Source organism: Carassius carassius, chromosome 42 (assembly GCF_963082965.1).
Source record: "Carassius carassius chromosome 42, fCarCar2.1, whole genome shotgun sequence".
NCBI classification, from domain to species: domain Eukaryota; kingdom Metazoa; phylum Chordata; class Actinopteri; order Cypriniformes; family Cyprinidae; genus Carassius; species Carassius carassius.
In genome coordinates, this window is record NC_081796.1 from 635001 (window position 1) to 655000 (window position 20000).

General features: G+C 37.3%; 1 protein-coding gene across 1 annotated transcript in view; it reads left to right on the plus strand.

Annotated features, from left to right (window-relative positions):
- The window catches only part of LOC132123957 (TGF-beta receptor type-1-like), a 48281-nt gene that overhangs the window by 25711 nt on the left and 2570 nt on the right, over nt 1–20000 (plus strand). Inside the window, exons 4-8 of the mRNA XM_059534649.1 lie at nt 1450–1680; nt 2627–2794; nt 4270–4426; nt 14588–14712; nt 14883–15013. Of these exons, the coding sequence (XP_059390632.1) occupies nt 1450–1680; nt 2627–2794; nt 4270–4426; nt 14588–14712; nt 14883–15013 (812 nt within the window). The remainder of the gene's footprint in view (nt 1–1449; nt 1681–2626; nt 2795–4269; nt 4427–14587; nt 14713–14882; nt 15014–20000) is intronic.

The following is a 20000-nucleotide window of genomic DNA, read 5'->3' on the forward strand; positions in this document are numbered from 1 at the left end:
TGAAGATGCCTTTGTAATCTATTGATTTAACTGCTGTGTTCATTCATGTCTCTCTGTGAGATTCTATTGGTGTATCTGTCATGAGCCGCGCTCTGATTGGCTCTCGCTGACCCCTCCCCTGTCTCCTTGATGGATTGCATGGTGTTTGATGTGTTTCATTCCACTTTCTTGTTGCTGTAGATCAGTATTCACTGATAATCAGGACACTGACGACTCGATTAGCTCTCATCTGTGGATTGAGATCCATTCGTCCTCTCAGAGCCGTCTGAGTTTAGTGTTCAATGAGATCAGGTCTGCTGAGACTTCTGCATACTTTGATTCATCAGGGACGCATTAAATTGATCAGAAGTGACAGTGAAGACAGTTATAATGTTACAGTAGATTTCTATTTCAGATAAACACTGTTCTTCTGAACTTTCTGTTCATCTGTGAATCCTGAAAAATAAAATGCATCACAGTTTCCACAGAAATATTGAGCAGCACAACTGTGTTCAACATTGATAATAATCAGAAATGTTTCTTGAGCAGTAAATCATCATATTATTCTGATTTCTGAAGATCATGTGACACTGAAGACTGGAGGAATGATGCTGAAAATACAGCGGAGCATCACAGAAATACATTACACTTTAACACAGATTCACACAGAACACAGATGATTTACACTGGAGTAATATTTCACTGTTTTTGCTGAATGTTTGATGCCGTAAATGCAACTTTGGTGAGCAGAAGAGACTTCTTTCAAAAACATTAAAAAGCAGAAGGATAGAGCAGTTGTTTGTCTGGATGCAGTAGGTCCAGAATGTTGTGTAACAGCTGTGTGTGTGTGTGTGTGTGTGTGTCTCTGTGTGTGTGTGTGTGTGCGTCTCTGTGTGTGTGTGTGTGTGCGTCTCTGTGTGTGTGTGTGTGTGTGTGTGTCTCTGTGTGTGTGTGTGTCTCTGTGTGTGTGTGTGTGTGTGTGTGTCTCTGTGTGTGTGTGTGCGTCTCTGTGTGTGTGTGTGTGTGTCTCTGTGTGTGTGTGTGTCTCTGTGTGTGTGTGTGTGTGTGTCTGTGTGTGTCTCTGTGTGTGTGTGTGTGTGTGTCTCTCTGTGTGTGTGTGTGTGTGTGTGTGTGTGTGTGTGTCTCTGTGTGTGTGTGTGTGTGTGTGTGTCTCTGTGTGCGTCTCTGTGTGTGTGTGTGTCTCTGTGTGCGTCTCTGTGTGTGTGTGTGTGTGTGTGTGTGTGTGTCTCTGTGTGCGTCTCTGTGTGTGTGTGTGTGTGTGTGTGTCTCTCTGTGTGCGTCTCTGTGTGTGTGTGTGTGTGTGTGTCTCTGTGTGCGTCTGTGTGTGTGTGTGTGTGTGTGTGTCTCTGTGTGCGTCTGTGTGTGTGTGTGTGTGTGTGTGTCTCTCTGTGTGCGTCTCTGTGTGTGTGTGTCTCTGTGTGTGTGTGTGTGTGTGTGTGTGTGTGTCAGGGCTCCCTCTGCTGGTGCAGCGGACCATCGCCAGGACCATCATCCTGCAGGAGAGCATTGGGAAGGGCCGTTTCGGGGAGGTGTGGAGGGGCAAGTGGAGAGGAGAGGAGGTGGCCGTCAAGATCTTCTCGTCCAGAGAGGAGCGCTCCTGGTTCAGAGAGGCTGAGATCTATCAGACCGTGATGCTGCGGCACGAGAACATCCTCGGCTTCATCGCTGCAGACAACAAAGGTCAGCAGCACTGGTGCATGCTGGGACGAGCGCATGGGTCTCTCCGTGATTGTAGGAATGCATCATGTATCAGCTGATTAATGTTTTTATATATATTTTTGTTAATGTTATCATTCATGTAAAAATTAGGCCGAACCACAGAAAACAAAACGAAGCGCAGTCATTGTTTCCCACACATTCCCGTTAACTGTGTGCAGCTCCGCAACGCATGTATGCACAGATACATATTTACTTCTAATTATATTATTGATGATTTCTTATGCTTATATTGTTTTCTTATGTATGCAGCTGCTCACAGTATACTTAATGTTCATTGTACTGCTCTATTGATGTTAATTTAATTTTATAAATAACATGTTTGCTTAATATGTTTATAATAATAATAATTGCTTAACAATTAATTAATCCCTTCAGCAAAGTTTGTGCTATTTTGATGAATAATGTATTTTTGTTCCCTACAGCATTCATTTTAAAAAGTACAAAACGATTCTTAAAGCTTTTTAGTAGTAACAATAATTAGGATATTTTATTATATGATAAGATTAATATCATCATTTTGAATAAGATTGTTTTATTGTAAATATGGTGATTATGTAAGGTGGACACGCAAACAGTGTAAAAGGCTAATTATTGCTAAAACTGTTCAATAAGTTCATCAGTTTCAAGATACATGTAATAAATCTGAAGATGCAGAATTATCGGCCGATATATGGGTTTTCAGATGTAAACCGTGATCCTGCAGAATGATCGTACCTGATCTTACAGTAGTTACACGCGTGACTCTACAGAAACAGACTGAATCCGTATATTTGTGTGATATTTCCCCTGCTGAAGCATCCATCTGCAGCTGACAGTGTTTCTGTCTGATGGTCAGTGTCAGGCCTGGGGTTTGTTGAGCTGTGTCCAGCTGGTCTGAGGTCTCTGACGGCTCTGTTCTTCCTCTCAGATAACGGCACGTGGACGCAGCTGTGGCTGGTGTCAGACTACCACGAGCACGGCTCTCTGTTCGACTATCTGAACCGCTACACGGTGACGGTGGAGGGCATGATCAAGCTGTCTCTGTCCACGGCCAGCGGTCTGGCACACCTGCACATGGAGATCGTGGGAACACAAGGTACACTGTGTTTGTGCTGAGCTCATTTTCTTGAAATGCTAAGAAACTATCAGAGAGTACTCACATATTTGGTGTCCGAATCTGTTAATATATATATAAAAATACACAGAGAATGCAGTAAAAAAAAATCTCATCAGAGGGTGAAAGTCTTGAAAAGGAAGCCTTAAGTAGATTAAGTATAATATATATATATATACACATGTTCCATCTAGGAGCTAGTTTTCTGAAAGTGAACAATGCTTTATTGTTCATCCCAAAGAGACACAAAATCACTTTTTCATCAACTGTTCCCTCCTGGTGGAGTCTTTAGCCATCTTCAAGAATCTCTTCCTTCTTTATCTCTTCTCACTCTATTCCAATTCTATTCTTAAAAACTTGCACTCTATTCATTTACTAACTGCTTGTTTAAAAAAAAAACTAAAACTACCTTCTCTAATCTTTTTCTATTCTGTTTTCTTTTTATTTATTATATAATTAAAAAACTTTATGTGCAATGTGTTAAACTAACTGAGACTTGTTATAGCATGAGCCTCTGTTAAATGACTAAATGTAAATTTAAATGTATATATATTATTTCTTGACATTAAGCAATTTTGTTTTTATATATTATGAAATGCATCACAGTTTCCACAGAAATATTGAGCAACACAACTGTGTTCAACATTGATAATAATCAGAAATGTTTCTTGAGCAGTAAATCATCATATTATTCTGATTTCTGAAGATCATGTGACACTGAAGACTGGAGGAATGATGCTGAAAATACAGCGGGGCATCACAGAAATAAATTACACTTTAACACAGATTCACACAGAACACAGATGATTTACACTGGAGTAATATTTCACTGTTTTACTGTATTTCTGATCAAATAAACACAGCCCTGAGCAGAAGAGGCTTTTCAAACATGTGAACAGCTGTGCATGTACACAAAAAGCCATGGGACCATTGTACTTGTCAGAAATCATGGTATTACAGTGATACATGGCAAAATAACATAATTAGAATGGTACATATCTACAAAAACATAGCTTGAAAAATGTCCAGAGAAACCTTAGTTCATATCTGTTGTGTTCATGAAGGTCTCTTTCTGAAATACCAACCAACATGTTCACAAAAACAATGTTATACCATGCTACACGAAGAAGAAAAGACCCTCTTTTGGCCTCATTTCAAGGGAAAACTCACTCAATCATGACCATTCCTGCATCCTCTACTCTCTCTCGTGTCATATAAGAGTCTTTAACACTCGCAGTCATTCAAAAACATGGATGAAGATGGTCAACAGAAGCTGAGATGTGGTTCTCGTGAGTTAAACACGCATTTGAGCTTCTGTTGTCCATGTGTAGTAATATATATACAGTGACATGAGTGTGAAGACTTGTCTGAAGTCTTTATCCACTCGTCTGTCCGAGAACTGGACTCTTTCTCCTCAGATGATTTCTCTAATCTCGTGTTCCTCTGTGTGATTCCAGGCAAGCCTGCTATCGCTCACAGGGATCTGAAGTCCAAGAACATCCTGGTGAAGAAGAACGGCACGTGCTGCATCGCAGACCTGGGTCTGGCCGTACGTCACGACTCTGCCACCGACACCATCGACATCGCTCCCAACCACAGAGTGGGCACCAAACGGTACGGTCCTGAGCTCTCCAGACGCTCACAGCGCAGATTAGATGTTTTTGTTCTGGGTACCTAATTTTATCTAGACTTTATCTATATATATGACGACGCAAATATGATGAGAGCGCAATGGTTATTCACATCCATCTAACGTTAGCGTGTTTACATAGAAAAGTAACGTTACTGTATATAAAATCCACTTAGAAGCTAGTAATTATATTGGTATGTTGAATCACATGAAATGTTTCATGATTAAAACATACATTTATATATTCAGAGATAAATAAACACAGTTTTGAGCATCCGAGTCAGCTAATATGAAGCTAGCTAAGTTAACTGCTCCCTACGTTACCTGTTTTTTGACTTTAATAACTCACCTGAAAAGATGTGTTTGCTCAAACACGAGTTGAACCAGGCACAAAAGCGAAGCTTCACTCCTCGTCTCTCTCAGTCCTCGACTTTTTACAAATGCTGGAAAGAAACGCACGCAACGGAAACTCTCGCGATAGCGCATTTGGCAAGGCAAGTTTGTTTATATACAGTAGGTTGACAGCAGTAGCGTAGCCAGGAATCACAAAGTAGGTGGGCCCAGAGAAAATCAGGTGGGCACAGCCTAAAATGCATCTGTTATCAAAATAGGCCAACACAACTACAGTATACCTGCTTCCTGAATACACCACAGTTTAATGAGAGCACAAGCATGTATCATGTCATCATAAGCAGTGTTAAGAACATAACGATAAGCATTTCCACTGCGCGCGGCCACACCACACACACACGCGCATCTGACAGATGCAAAAAACAACATGTTATATAACAACATTAACTAGGCAACTAGTGTACATAGTAAACGTAGATTGGCTTACTTTTGATGCGCTTATAACAGGAGACGACGGGGCTTTGAGTTGAACACTGCAATGACTTCATTATAGTCCAAGGATTCAGTCAATTCTCTCTCAAATGAGAGAAGGGACAAAGAGTTCAGTCTATGTGTCAACATTGTTGCTCTGATACTAGTTTTTATCCGATTTACAGTGGAAAAGAAACTTTAATAAGTTGCTCTGTTTCATTTTTCATACTTAGCTAAACTTCAGTGTCCCTCTGTGAAATGTGCACCACGTCGTTGTGAAGGGGGGATGGGCTGTTCGCAATCTGACGCGGGCATTTCATAATCACCATGACAACCAAACAAGAATCAAGAAACATTAAGATTTATATATATGAACAAACCAGAATAAAAATATTAAATGTTCTAATCTGTGTGTGTGTTCCTATATATACATATATATATATATATATATATATATATATATATATATATATAAGGATTAAAAAAAATATTTTTTTCATTCTGGTTTGCTCTTAGCAAAAAATAATAAATGAAATCCTTCAAGTTCCATATGCGTAAGGAAATGAGAGCGGTCCAGCATTAGCTCTAACAGCAAAAAATTCTTATTAACTGCTGTTGTTCTTGATTTTTCAAACTGTCTCCAATTATGCCTTAACCGTGTGAGCAAAAATTGAGTATGGTATATTTCAGCTGTTTTATGCGCTGGTGCCTCACACGCACATATTCATTGTAAACAGCGCAGTTCAGCATGAGCAGCTGGTCTACTGTGGCATATTTTGCTCATTTTAATATTTTTCCGTCATACTGAAATCATATGCATATGAACATTTAAGAATAAAAAAATCCTCCTACCCCCTAAAAATTCTCTTCACATTCACTTGTGCGCTCTTGCGCAATACATTCCTCTCGCGTTGCTCAGTTGTGGACAACGTGAAAGTGTTTGATATAAATGTTGCTGTGCCATTTTATACATGAATTGTTCATGTAAAAAAAAAAACCGAATTATTCTGTTAGTTTCATGGTAACATGCAATCAAGGTCTTCTGTTATTTAGGCTATATTTACCATTCACTGTTGCATTTTCATCCATTTAAACTTAAAATTCCATGAGATTCTAAATTCAGATTAATAGTATTAAAAATTCAGATTTAAACTAGTATAATAACGCATTAAATTGCTTAATTTATTTCTATAAGTTAAAGTTGCCAACTTGCCAACCTTAAAAAAGAGTTGTCATGACTTTTTCATTGTATTTTTTTACAGTCTGATAACAAGCTGTATTCGTTTTCCTTTTTTTATTATTATTTTTGTTTTAGTTTATTGAAAATAAATTGGCTAAAATAGAAGCAGACACGTTTAAATTAAAACAACCACAAAAAACATGACTAGGTCTTGAGGGAAATATAGGTTTTATTTTATATTTTTATAGAAATCGCCAGAAAAAATACAACTACTAAAATATAATATTAACAGATTTTTAAACGTATTTAAAAGAAATGTATTTTAAAAGAAATGTCTTCAAAAGTGCAGACGTCGGTGGGCAACAGAGTTCCTTGGGGAGCGTAGGAATTCGTTGACCCGGTCCTTTACCCGCTTGCTGTCAGCGTGGACATGTGGGGAAACCTCTGGGAGACAGTGCTTGTAACATAAGGCATATCCAAAAATGCTTGTTGCTTGTAGTTTGAAAAATCAAGAATAATAACAGAGTTAATACTAATTATTGCTAAATGCTGGACTGTTCCCATTTCGCTCTGCATATGGAGCCTGAAGATTTTTTTAAACCAAGAATGAACCAAAATGAAAATGAAATAAAAAAATTTAGCTTTTAATTTTTGTTTAGTAGACTGTAGCCTAAGACTATCCTACATTTAAAAAAAATAACAAATTGAAAAAAAAAATTATGTTTATTCCTAAATATGCAGTTATATTATGCGCCGTTGGCATGAATTGTACTCGTGATGGAGCAGTGGTCGAGCGCTCGAGTGAAAACACGACGCTCCGACTTCGCTCCAGTCCAAACTCCAGTCCAAACTGCTCACATAACTCTGCTCGGCAGCAGAAGGCGCGTTGGCAAACGAGCGAGGGAGGGTTGATGCCATTCGCACGGAGCCCTGCACGTCACCTGTAGGAGAGAAAAAATCAATCCGTGGCGACGGTTTTGCAATCCGTCCCCGCAATTTATAAACCGTACTCACGAATTCATAAACTGTTCCCTCGGTTTAACAAACCATGCCCACAATTTTTTTTCACTTGCAGATCACCAGATCTTAATCCCATCGAACTGGTGTGGCACGCACTGAAGGAATTTATCAGACGTCAGGTCAAGCCAAGAAATAAAGACGAGCTTCTTGAGGGCATTGTAACTTTTTGGTGCAATTGCTTGACAAAAACTGTCTGCAACAGATACATTGACCACCTTCAGAAGGTGCCTCCCTGTCATTAATGTGCATTAATAATTTTCGCACAAACACTTGAGTTTGAATATTCATACACATTTTGCAAATGCTTTACAACGTAAATAATTGTATTGTTTAAGTAGAATGTGTAATTTACATCGGTTTATTTGAAGGAAAATCGGTTTTCTTTTTAACATCCACTGATGCTCCACTCAAGGCTCCCATAGTTCTGAGTGTCTCAACTCTCCCCGCGCGTCTGACAGAGACGTGAAATGAAATTTCAAACATACAGAATTAACTTTATCCGCGTAGAGAAGGTGGAGCGTGTTTCAGTAAGCACGCAGCGGAGTGAATATGAAATGCTCTGAGCGCAGAGGAGGAGTTGCTGCTTCATTCTGCTCACGGACTCTGCTGCGGAGTGAGAGAGATCATTCACCCAACGAAATAAACACCATGGCAGCACAAGCACTGCATATACATTTATTCGTTTTTTGTTTTAGTCTAATTAGGCCTAAATAATGGGAACTAAATTATACGTGCTTCACGTTTTACTAAAATAAAAGAAATAATTAATAAAACATGCAAGAATGTCTAAATTAGTGTACATACAAAAAATAAAAATTCCCAAGAAGTTATCTGTCAAAATAAAGGAGAGGTAACGAATAACTCAATGTTCAAATCAATGTTGTTTTATTAAAGGAATTTTAAAATATAATATAAATTATATATATTACCAATAATACTGCACACCTTTCAAATGTGTCAAATCTAAAAATAGGATTTAATACTATGTTGCTTAAAGAAAAAATAAGCACAGGCTCAGGCACATTCTTCATATTTATCCTGCTTGAATTCGTTCTAAGAAATGCACATAACTTCAAAAATACCAAACTTTCGTCTGTGGATATTAAATATTTCAACTACAGTGTTTTTCTTTCATTTTCCCTGACTGAAGCCATCAAATCTAACACATCAGTGAGGCAAAACTGACGTCTATTAGGGAAAATGTAGGTGTGTGAATGTGTGTATCAGTCAAGAAAACAATCGAAAACTCCAGTTTTGTGAGTTAAAAAAAATGTGTGCATATGTTTAGTTTTGTTCTGTACACTATCTATTAGCCTATAAAACAGAATTTATAGGCTACTTAGCTGTTGCATTGTGTAGGCTACCCTTTTCACCTTTTTGCAGAATGAAAAAATTAAAAACTCTGAAAACATGCTTGCACGTTTTTATTTTAGTGTAATTTCATAGATTAAAAAAAAATGTTTACATGCATCTTAAGGATCCCTAATTGTGAATGTGAGGGGGGCGGCATGATCGTGCTCTGCCTAGAGCGGCATTTGAGCTTGCGCTGGCCCTGGGCTCATGATCAATAAGTTGTATTGGCCTCAATCTGATTCAGTAAAGTCAAACCGCAGACAGTGAAGCCTCAAGACCCGTGCGCTGTGAGGCGGGAACAGAGGATTCCGCTTGGTCTTAAAGCCTCCCGCAAACATCCACGATCACAAATAACAATGATTTTCGTGAAATAATGATTAATTATTAATTGATGATTTGTTATTATCATTATGGTCTTGTGAAAATAATAATATGGGCTGCGAGAAAATTATGAATACAAAGAGTTCTGCTGAGTGCAGGCATGTTTCAGCCCAGTAACACACCGTTCCTCAGAGCCAAAACACAGACCGAGTTCTGTTCAGCTGGAGGGGGTTGGGTTTTGGGTAGTTATTCATGGATGTGGGGGTCGAGATAAAAGTGTGAATTGCTCTTTCATATGGACAGTGTCTTATGAGGCTTTCACTTGCTGAACCGGTTTATATAGGACTGTTGTTTTGGCTATATTCACAGTGCTGGCTCTCTCCGACGACAGAAATGCAACATTCACACATTACACTATTCCTTTTCGTCTAAATTTTAAAATTATACATTCATTGTCATGAAAAATTAAAGTGATGAGACGGCGCCTCCCTGTCATTAATGCACATTAATAATTTTTGCACAAACACTTGAATATGAGCTTCTTATCACGAGTAAAATTCATGCCAACAGCCAACATATTTAGCTTGATCAGAAGGTTGACTGCACGAGTCGAGCGGGATGTTAAGAGTTTGTCAGTTTCTTTTACTGATTATTTTCGGGTTAAAGCCTGATTTAAACAGATTCACACTCAATCGCTTTTGCAATAATGCGTTCAAACAAATGTAATCTTACAGTGCTACATTATCAGCATGCTATCTGATTTTGAAATCTTGAAGTTAATCGATCTGTTTAGATAAAATAACTGACAAAAATATACTGTTATTTTCATCACAAACAAAATATTCACAGCAGAAAGCAGCAATTAAAGATGTAATGCTTACAATGTTATTAGTTTGGCATGTGATATAGGGAAAAAATTTACACAAAATAGCTTAAGCCACTTTGAAACTCTTCAGTTATTTTTTTTATTATTATTATTTTATATGCTATGTTATGTTTCTGGTATCAGAGCACGTGGAGGGGAAGTTGTTGCTTCTCACAGACTCTGCTGCGAGTGAGAGAGATGTTTCACCTGATGAAATGAAGACGACCGCGGGAACACAAGCACAGCACATCCGCCGAAAATCAACCTGCAGCAATGCTCGTTCATCCACTCGCCGAGCTTTACTTTTGTAGGTCGCATCATGGCAGTAAATAATTCGATAATATGACCATGCAGTCAATACAGATATTTAATAAAAACATTAAAACAAGCAGGGCTGTAAAATAAAACAATAAAAAACGCACGCCAGGTCTACACCGGACACGAGTGGAATGATCCAACAAAAGACAGCAGAACACAGTGATGGATACACTGGACTCGATCCCCATCAGTGAAATGATGCTCGTTCTGTTTATGATGAAATGTTCTGACACTGCGTTCAGATGATTTGACTACAGTGTGATGTCATCAAGTTTAGACACACTTTTCGCTGTGGGGCACAGATGACAACTCTCGCGTGACGCGTCCGGTGTAGACACAGACAGTGACTGCTCTATTTACAAATAAGTTCTATAAGAAAAAAATAAAAAAATCTAAACCAGTGGCATAAGGAGATGGAAATATAAACTAGAAAAAATATGAACAGGTCCTCCGTCCATGACACTGACTCACTGCGGAGCTGGCAGTTTTAATCTGAACAGCTCTTAAAGCGGAGTGGATGGTTAGATGCATGATGGGCTAGTATTAAAAAAAATAGCATCTTTCCAGCATTAAGGTAATAACAGTACTGTTTTTTATCAACTTGTTGCAGTTATAAATTTGACTGCTAAATGAATGATAAAGAACTATATTAAAACTTGTTTTGTAAAATTTCTTCATCATTTGAATATTGATTTAAAAATCGGTTTAAATCATAAATCAGATTTTTTTTTTTCTAAAATAAACAGGGATTTTTTTTAGGTTATATGATATTACCCTACTTTAAAAACAAGTAGGAAGAAGGTTCCCTTTAAAATTACTTTAGTTGTCAATTACTAAAGCTTTTTTTTTTTACATCGTGTGAATGTTGTTGATTATAATGAGAAAACTTGAGTTTAATTGTGAGGACGTTTTATTAATTCTTTAGAGTTTACTCGTGCCGGTTTAATTTTATTCGTTTCCTGTTTTAGGCAAATTAGGCCTAAATAATGGGAACGAAATTATACAGTGCTTCACATTTAAACATGCAACAATTTCTTAATCAGTTTACAAACAAATGTTTTTCCCTAATAAGTTAATAAGTTAAAGGACAGGTAACGAATAACAAAAATGCATGTTATTTTATTAACCCTCTGGAGTCGATTAATGCGGATACGCGTTATGAGTCATTTTCTCCTGGTAACCCCGAAAATAACTTAAATTACACCTTCAGTTTTAATCGTACAGATAAGAGCAATACATCAATCGAATCTGTAAAGGGTCTACTTTTTTTGGATACAGACATAATAACAACAAAACTTTGTGCACTTATAAAATAAAGATAACAAACAAGGTGTGCTGTCTGCAGCCTTTGTCTGCACTGATCTTCATTTACAAACACGTCATTAAAATGAACTGTAACTCCGTGAATACTCAACGAAGAGACATGAGAGAGATATCTATAGAAAGCTTGACATGTCTACTTTTAAACTAAACAAGTGCCGCCGAAAACAGATATTCTGTGATAAAGTAATCCTTATGAAAACAACAAAATATATTTATATTGAAAATATAAATTAAAATAGGCTATAGGCATAATATATGAAAATATTTTGCATATTAATCCATGTAGCCAACCCCCCTAAAATAGGCTACCACTTTTAATGCTCCGATGCAAAGTGAACCACAATTTCTTTTGAATAATATAACGCATAATATAATATAAATAATACTGCACACCTTTTAAATGTGTCAAATCTAAAATATGGTTTAATACCATGTAGATTAGAGAAAATATTATCACAGGTTCAGGCACAGGCTTGACATCCTGCTTGAATTCGTTCTAAGAAATGCACATAACTTCATAAGTACCAAACTTTCGTCTGTGGATATTAAATATTAAATATTTTAACTACAGTGTTTTTCTTTAATTTTCCCTGACTGAAGCCATCAAATCTAACACATCAGTGAGGCAAAACTGACGTCTATTAGCGATAATGTGCTTTGATGCGCTTGTTTGATAACTTGTGGTTAAAGCGCCACTCAAAGGGCATTTTGGATGTCTACTTAGTGTAGCACATTTCGTACACAATGGTAATTCAAAGTGCTTACATAAAAGAAAGTAAAATAGTAATGAAGAAAAATAATAACAAGAATAAAACAAGCAATTTTAAAACTTTTAAAATTATTAAAACTGTACTTATTTAAAATGAATTTAAAACAGTTAGAAAATGATTTTACATAAAATAAAATAAAAAAAAACAGTGAAAATATATATTGCAATCAGTTCGGACATTGCACAGTGCTCATTCAATAAATGCACAGCTAAACAGATGAGTTTTAAGTCTAGATTTAAATGTGACTAGTGTTTTAGCACATCTGATCTCTTCTGGAAGCTGATTCCAGCTGCGGGCAGCATAGTAACTAAAGGAGGACTCCCCTTGTTTTGTGTGAACCCTTGGTATTTCTAACTGACTCGATCCTAATGATCTGAGTGCTCTGTTAGGTTTATATTCAGTGAGAATATCTGAAATATATTTCGGTCCTAGGTCATTTAGTGACTTATATACGAGTTAAAGTACTTTAAAATCAATCCTAAATGTAACTGGAAGCCAGTGTAAGGACCTGAGGACTGGTGTGATATGCTCAGATGTTCTGGTTCTAGTCAGAATCCTTGCAGCAGCGTTCTGGATGAGCTGCAGCTCTCTAATGGTCTTTTTGGGAAGGCCGGTGAGGAGCCCGTTACAATAATCCACCCTGCTGGTGATAAAGGCATGAACAAGTTTCTCCAAGTCTTGGCTGGAAACAAAACATCTAATTCTTGCAATGTGTTTTAAATGATAGTATGCTGATTTAGTTACTGCTTTGACATGACTATTGAAACTAAGGTCTGTCTCCAGAATCACATCAAGATTCCTGACTTGATTTTTAGTTGTTTGACCCCTAGCGTCAAGGTATGCATTCACCTTGAACACTTCATCTTTGTTTCCAAATGCAATGACTTCAGTTTTTTCCTTGTTTAACTGAAGAAAGTTCTGGCACATCCAACTATTAATTTTATCAATGCATTGGCAGAGGGAGTCAATTGGGCTGTTGTCATTTGGAGATAAGGCTAGGTAAATCTGGGTATCATCAGCATAGCTGTGATAGGCAATTTGGTTCTTTCTCATTATTTGACTTAGGGGAAGCATATATAGGCTAAACAAGAGCGGTGCAAGGATTGACCCTTGTGGGACTCCGCATGTCATGGACGTCCACTTAGACTTATGCTCTCCTAGACTCACATAATAGCCTCTCCCTTCTAAGTATGACCTGAACCATTTGAGTACCATCCCAGAAAGCCCGAAATTTGCCTGTAAGTGATTCAACTGTCACGATAGTTTCGCAGTCCGAACGTAAACGTTTTGCCATGTATATACAGCAAGGGAACTAGGCATACAAGAATTATTTTTTGTGCCCTTAGAAAACAAAATAATGATTTTATTCAACAATTTCTAAATAAACAACAAAATTACTAAAACGTAAAAAATAAAAAAAAATTATATATATATATATATATATATATATATATATATATATATATATATATATAACTAATTTAAATTATTAATAAAACATTATAATAATACCTCGATGATACTGAAATATCACTAGTTGAATGTTGTCTATTTTCAAACTTTAAGGTGTTGAAGTGAACTCATTATGTATACATTTAGAGAACATTTATTCCTTAAATTACATTTATCTTTTTAAAGCTGAGGAAAGCCTGGTTTAAATCTGGAACTGCTAAAGTCTTCCCAACTGAAAGCATCATTAGCAACATTCCTAAAATAGCAGGTCAAATAAATCCCAGAAAAAGAGAAAAGTGCTCACTGCTCTTAATCTGTGTGTGATTACTGACTGCACTTGTGCATACCTTGAATCTGTATGCCATAGCTTCATTTTGTTTATATTAGTATATATCTGTAAGCGTGGTCCTCCTGAGCCTGTGTTTCCCTCATGATTCCTACGGCGCTTGGATAGCTGCAGCAGATGTGGACTGAGTCAGTCAGAGGAACAGTCTCGCTCTGCTTTAGCTTGTGCATTACTCACTTCTGCTCTTCTCATGATTCACAGAGTATGCAGACGTTTCAGATTTATCCACTGTAATTTGCATGCTGCAGATGAAATTGCGTCAAATTGAATTAATGCGTTGGAAAGGAACAATATCTGTAACAAAATCTCTGCATTATGATTTTGCTTTGCTTCATCAAAAGTAATAACTCTCTCTTCACTTGTATCCTTCAACAGGTACATGGCCCCAGAAGTGCTTGACGATTCAATAAACATGAAGCATTTTGAGTCTTTCAAGAGGGCAGACATCTATGCCATGGGGCTGGTCTTCTGGGAGATTGCCAGCAGATGTTCTATTGGAGGTATCATAAGGATCTTCATGTGACATGAGCTCTACTTTAATAACTGTTTTAGTTCACAGTTTAGACAAGGTTGCATTCTGAAGTTTGTCTGGTCTTTTGATCAGCAGCATCATCTGTAGTTTTGAGTATTTAGACTCATCATAGCTTAAATGAAGCATGTTTTTGCGCAGGCATTCACGAGGACTACCAGCTGCCGTACCATGACCTGGTGCAGTCGGACCCGTCGGTGGAGGAGATGAGGAGAGTCGTGTGTGAACAGAAGCTACGGCCCAACATCCCAAACAGATGGCAGAGCTGTGAGGTGAGGACACTCAACTTAAAACTGAGGGATGAAAACCCAGTCTTTAAATATATCTGTCTGTGACAATGAATATATATATATATATATATATATATATATATATATATATATATATATATATATATATCTATATATAGATATATATAAAACAAAGTGTTTTTTCGTTTAGAAATTGAATATAAATACACAAGTATCAATAATTTTATTAATTTAAACAATTATTATCAATTAATTATTATATTAATTAAATAACAATGATTAGATTTTTGTAATGTATTATCTTCTTATCGATCTACCACAGCTGCGTGTTTGCTGCATAAAAACATGGGTGAATGTTTGCATTGGTTCGAACTGAAACAGCAGACGGGCTTATCTAAAATGCACATTCATTCTCTGCCAGCAGATGGCACTGTCCGAACAGCAGAAATACAGCGGTTTCTCCGACTGTAAACAAAGCAGCGCAGCACCGACTTTAAAACCTTTATTAAATATAATCATAGCCTTTTGAAGTTTAATCTTCACATTAAGCCATCTCACAATTCTTGTCATTCCCTTAATTAAGACTTGTACTTGTACCATTTAAGACATTATGATTATATAACATTATGATTTAAGGTTACAATGTATATCTTTTTAAGTATATTTAGATGCTGTAACTAGTCACAGTTCTTGTCTCTAGTTACAATTTTAGAGTACAATTCACTAGTCACTAGTTAACATTACAGATCTAGTTAATAGTTACAGTCACTAGCTACAGTGTTACAGATCTAGTCACTATTTATAGTGTTGCAGTACTAGGCACTAGTTACAGCATTACAGATCTAGTTACTAGTTACACTCTTAGTCACTAGTTATAGTGTTACAATTCTAGTTATTAGTTACAGGTGAATACACGTGCGTGATTTCATTAAATTAAATATCGCATGTGATTTATCGTGCAGCCCTACTAGTTATAGTGATATAGTACTAGTCACTAGTTACAGCATTATGGTTCTAATCACTAGTTACAGCATTATGGTTCTAGTCACTAACTAGTCACTAGTTAGTGTTACAGTACTAGTCACTAGTTACAGCGTTATTATTCTAGTCACTAGTTACAGCATTATGATACTAGTCACTAGTTACAGCGTTACGGTTCTAGTAACTAGTTACAGCATTATGATTCTAGTCACTAGTTACAGCGTTGCTGTTCTAGTCACTAGTTACAGGATTGCGGTTCTAGTCACTAGTTACAGCATTGCGGTTCTAGTCACTAGTTACAGCGTTGTGGTTCTAGTCTCTAGTTACAGCGTTATGATTCTAGTCACTAGTTACAGCGTTATGGTTCTAGTCACTAACTAGTGACTAGTTATGGCGTTATGTTTCTAGTCACTAATTATGGTGTTACAGTTCTACTCACTAGTTACAGCGTTATGATTCTAGTCACTAGTTACAGCATTGCGGTTCTAGTCACTAGTTACATCGTTATGATTCTAGTCACTAGTTACAGCGTTATGGTTCTAGTCACTAACTAGTGACTAGTTATGGCGTTATGTTTCTAGTCACTAATTATGGTGTTACAGTTCTACTCACTAGTTACAGCGTTATGATTCTAGTCACTAGTTACAGCATTGCGGTTCTAGTCACTAGTTACAGCGTTATGATTCTAGTCACTAGTTACAGCGTTATGGTTCTAGTCACTAACTAGTGACTAGTTATGGTGTTACGGTTCTAGTCACTAGTTATAGCGTTACAGTTCTACTCACTAGTTACAGCGTTATGGTTCAAGTCACTAGTTACAGCGTTATGATTCTAGTCACTAGTTACAGCATTATGGTTCTAGTCACAAGTTATAGTGTTATGATTCTAGTCACTAGTTACAGCGTTATGATTCTAGTCACTAGTTACAGCGTTATGATTCTAGTCACTAACTAGTGACTAGTTATGGTGTTACGGTTCTAGTCACTAGATATAGCGTTACAGTTCTACTCACTAGTTACAGCGTTATGATTCTAGTCACTAGTTACAGCGTTATGATTCTAGTCACTAGTTACAGCGTTATGGTTCTAGTCACTAGTTATAGCTTTATGATTCTAGTCACTAGTTATAGCTTTATGATTCTAGTCACTAGTTATAGCATTACAGTTCTACTCACTAGTTACAGCGTTATGATTCTAGTCACTAGTTACAGCGTTATGATTCTAGTCACTAGTTACAGCGTTATGATTCTAGTCACTAACTAGTGACTAGTTATGGTGTTACGGTTCTAGTCACTAGTTATAGCGTTACAGTTCTAGTCACTAGTTACAGCGTTATGGTTCTAGTCACTAGTTACAGCGTTATGGTTCTAGTCACTAGTTATAGCTTTATGATTCTAGTCACTAGTTATAGCGTTACAGTTCTACTCACTAGTTACAGCGTTATGATTCTAGTCACTAGTTACAGCGTTATGATTCTAGTCACTAGTTACAGCGTTATGGTTCTAGTCACTAGTTATAGCGTTATGATTCTAGTCACTAGTTACAGCGTTATGATTCTAGTCACTAGTTACAGCGTTATGATTCTAGTCACTAGTTACAGCGTTATGGTTCTAGTCACTAGTTACAGCGTTATGATTCTAGTCACTAACTAGTGACTAGTTATGGTGTTACGGTTCTAGTCACTAGTTATAGCGTTACAGTTCTACTCACTAGTTACAGCGTTATGATTCTAGTCACTAGTTACAGCGTTATGATTCTAGTCACTAGTTACAGCGTTATGGTTCTAGTCACTAGTTATAGCTTTATGATTCTAGTCACTAGTTATAGCGTTACAGTTCTACTCACTAGTTACAGCGTTATGATTCTAGTCACTAGTTACAGCGTTATGATTGTAGTCACTAGTTACAGCGTTATGATTCTAGTCACTAGTTACAGCGTTATGATTCTAGTCACTAGTTACAGCGTTATGATTCTAGTCACTAGTTACAGCGTTATGATTCTAGTCACTAGTTACAGCGTTATGATTCTAGTCACTAGTTACAGCGTTATGGTTCTACTCACTAGTTATAGCTTTATGATTCTAGTCACAAGTTATTACAGCGTTATGATTCTAGTCACTAGTTACAGCGTTATGGTTCAAGTCACTAGTTATAGCGTTATGATTCTAGTCACTAGTTACAGCATTATGATTCTAGTCACTAGTTACAGTGTTACGGTTCTAGTCACTATTTATAGTGTTACGGTTCTAGTCACTAGTTATAGTGTTACAGTACTAGTCACTAGTTAATGTAGATGCGTGTGTTGTATATCACTTCAAGGAAATATTTCATTAGGTGCTGATGTTTAATTACACATTTTAAATAGCATATTCTGGTCATCAGAACCAATATAAGGAACTTTTAATTTGATGGAAATGAAATTACGGACCTATGACACTACAGTTTCTTTTGCAAATTAGTCATGAAATTACCAAAGTACGTTGAGTGTTGGTAATTTAATGTTAATGAAGGTCAGAGCATGCAGTGTTCCATTGTCAATTAGTAAGTCATGAAATGGCCAAAAGTGGCAATACATGACCTAACCCTTACATCATGCGTTAGCTGGGTTTTCTCCTTCACCATTTCTGCTGACTGTGAGAAATGTTGTCCATCCAGAATACGATACATTTAAGAGTGAGACCAGTGTAATGTCAAACAGACATTTCTCTATATAACAACGGGCAATGTGTGTGTAGTTATGCACTTTGCTTTCTTGTGTTCAAATATATCGTCTTGTTCTCGAAAGAGCACGTTTAATTTTCCCATGTAGATCAATAGTTAATTCTCGCAGCATTTCATTATGGCGTGCACAGATCTGCCCTCAGGACCGGAGTAATCTCATCACTGCGGCCCGCGGCCTGCAGAGCATCACTGAAGCGTTCATCAAAAGAGCGCTGGCCTCTTTATTACTGGGAAGTGACACGACTTGATTCGATTTGATCCCAGATAACAGCGCTGTGAAATCGAATCTGTCTCCAGCGTATGGAAGCTGCCAAACGCTCTGTGAATCAGAGGTGTGCCGCTAGTACTCTCATAATGGATGCGCTGTCTTTGTTTCTGCGTCTGTCTCATGCACAGGTGAGCCTGAACATGCAGACCCTCGGAGGAGATCAGTGTCTTTAGAAATCCTCAGATACAGCCTTCAGTGGCCTCAAAGGAACTGAAAATGAACTACTGCTGGTGTCTTAAACTACATAGAGCAGGCAGTTTTAATTCTACATATAATACAATTTTAAGCACCATTCAAACAGCATTTAAATACTGTTTAGGATGTATATTGCCACTTTCTATTTTCAGAGTACAGAAAGCAACATTTTAATTCAACATAATCTTTCAACAACATTAAAGCAATGTTTCTATAATCCTCTGCACCGCATATTTTCACCTGTGAACTAATAGATACAAACAAGACGCAATTGTCCAAAATAGTCCTAAGTGCTTTCGTAAGGCTGGATTGTCTTCCTCGCGCCGGATAACCCTCTGTGTTTGGAGAGCAGTTAAATGAACTAAACTGTGCTTTTGTGTCTGCGGCAGAAACAGAAATGATTTGATTTGCATTGGGTGGAAATCTTTCACCCTGAGAGCCAAATGTGGGTGTCAGTAATTACCCAAAGTCTCTGCAGACGTTGTTATGCATTTATCCGCTGCTAACAGTGTGCCAAGTATAAAGCGCTGCAGCTCTTTGCTCTTTTACTTGCTTTGTCTGATTTGGATCTAATAAAAATCCCAGCACTGAGTAAAGACGCAGACGCTCACATAGATGAGCGTTTCTGCAGGAGTCATTAGAAGATGATGTGCAAATAATGCCAAGAGACCAATAAATGTCTGAAGCAGTGCATTTGTATCTATTCTAGCGTTTCTTAGAGGACATGAACCGAAACACTGATTTAACAAGAAACTGCTTGGAAAAAGACTTCCAGGAGCTGTAGTGATTTCAGAGTACAAAATACAATCTGAGCTGCATGACACACTTCAGTGAACTAGTTTCTC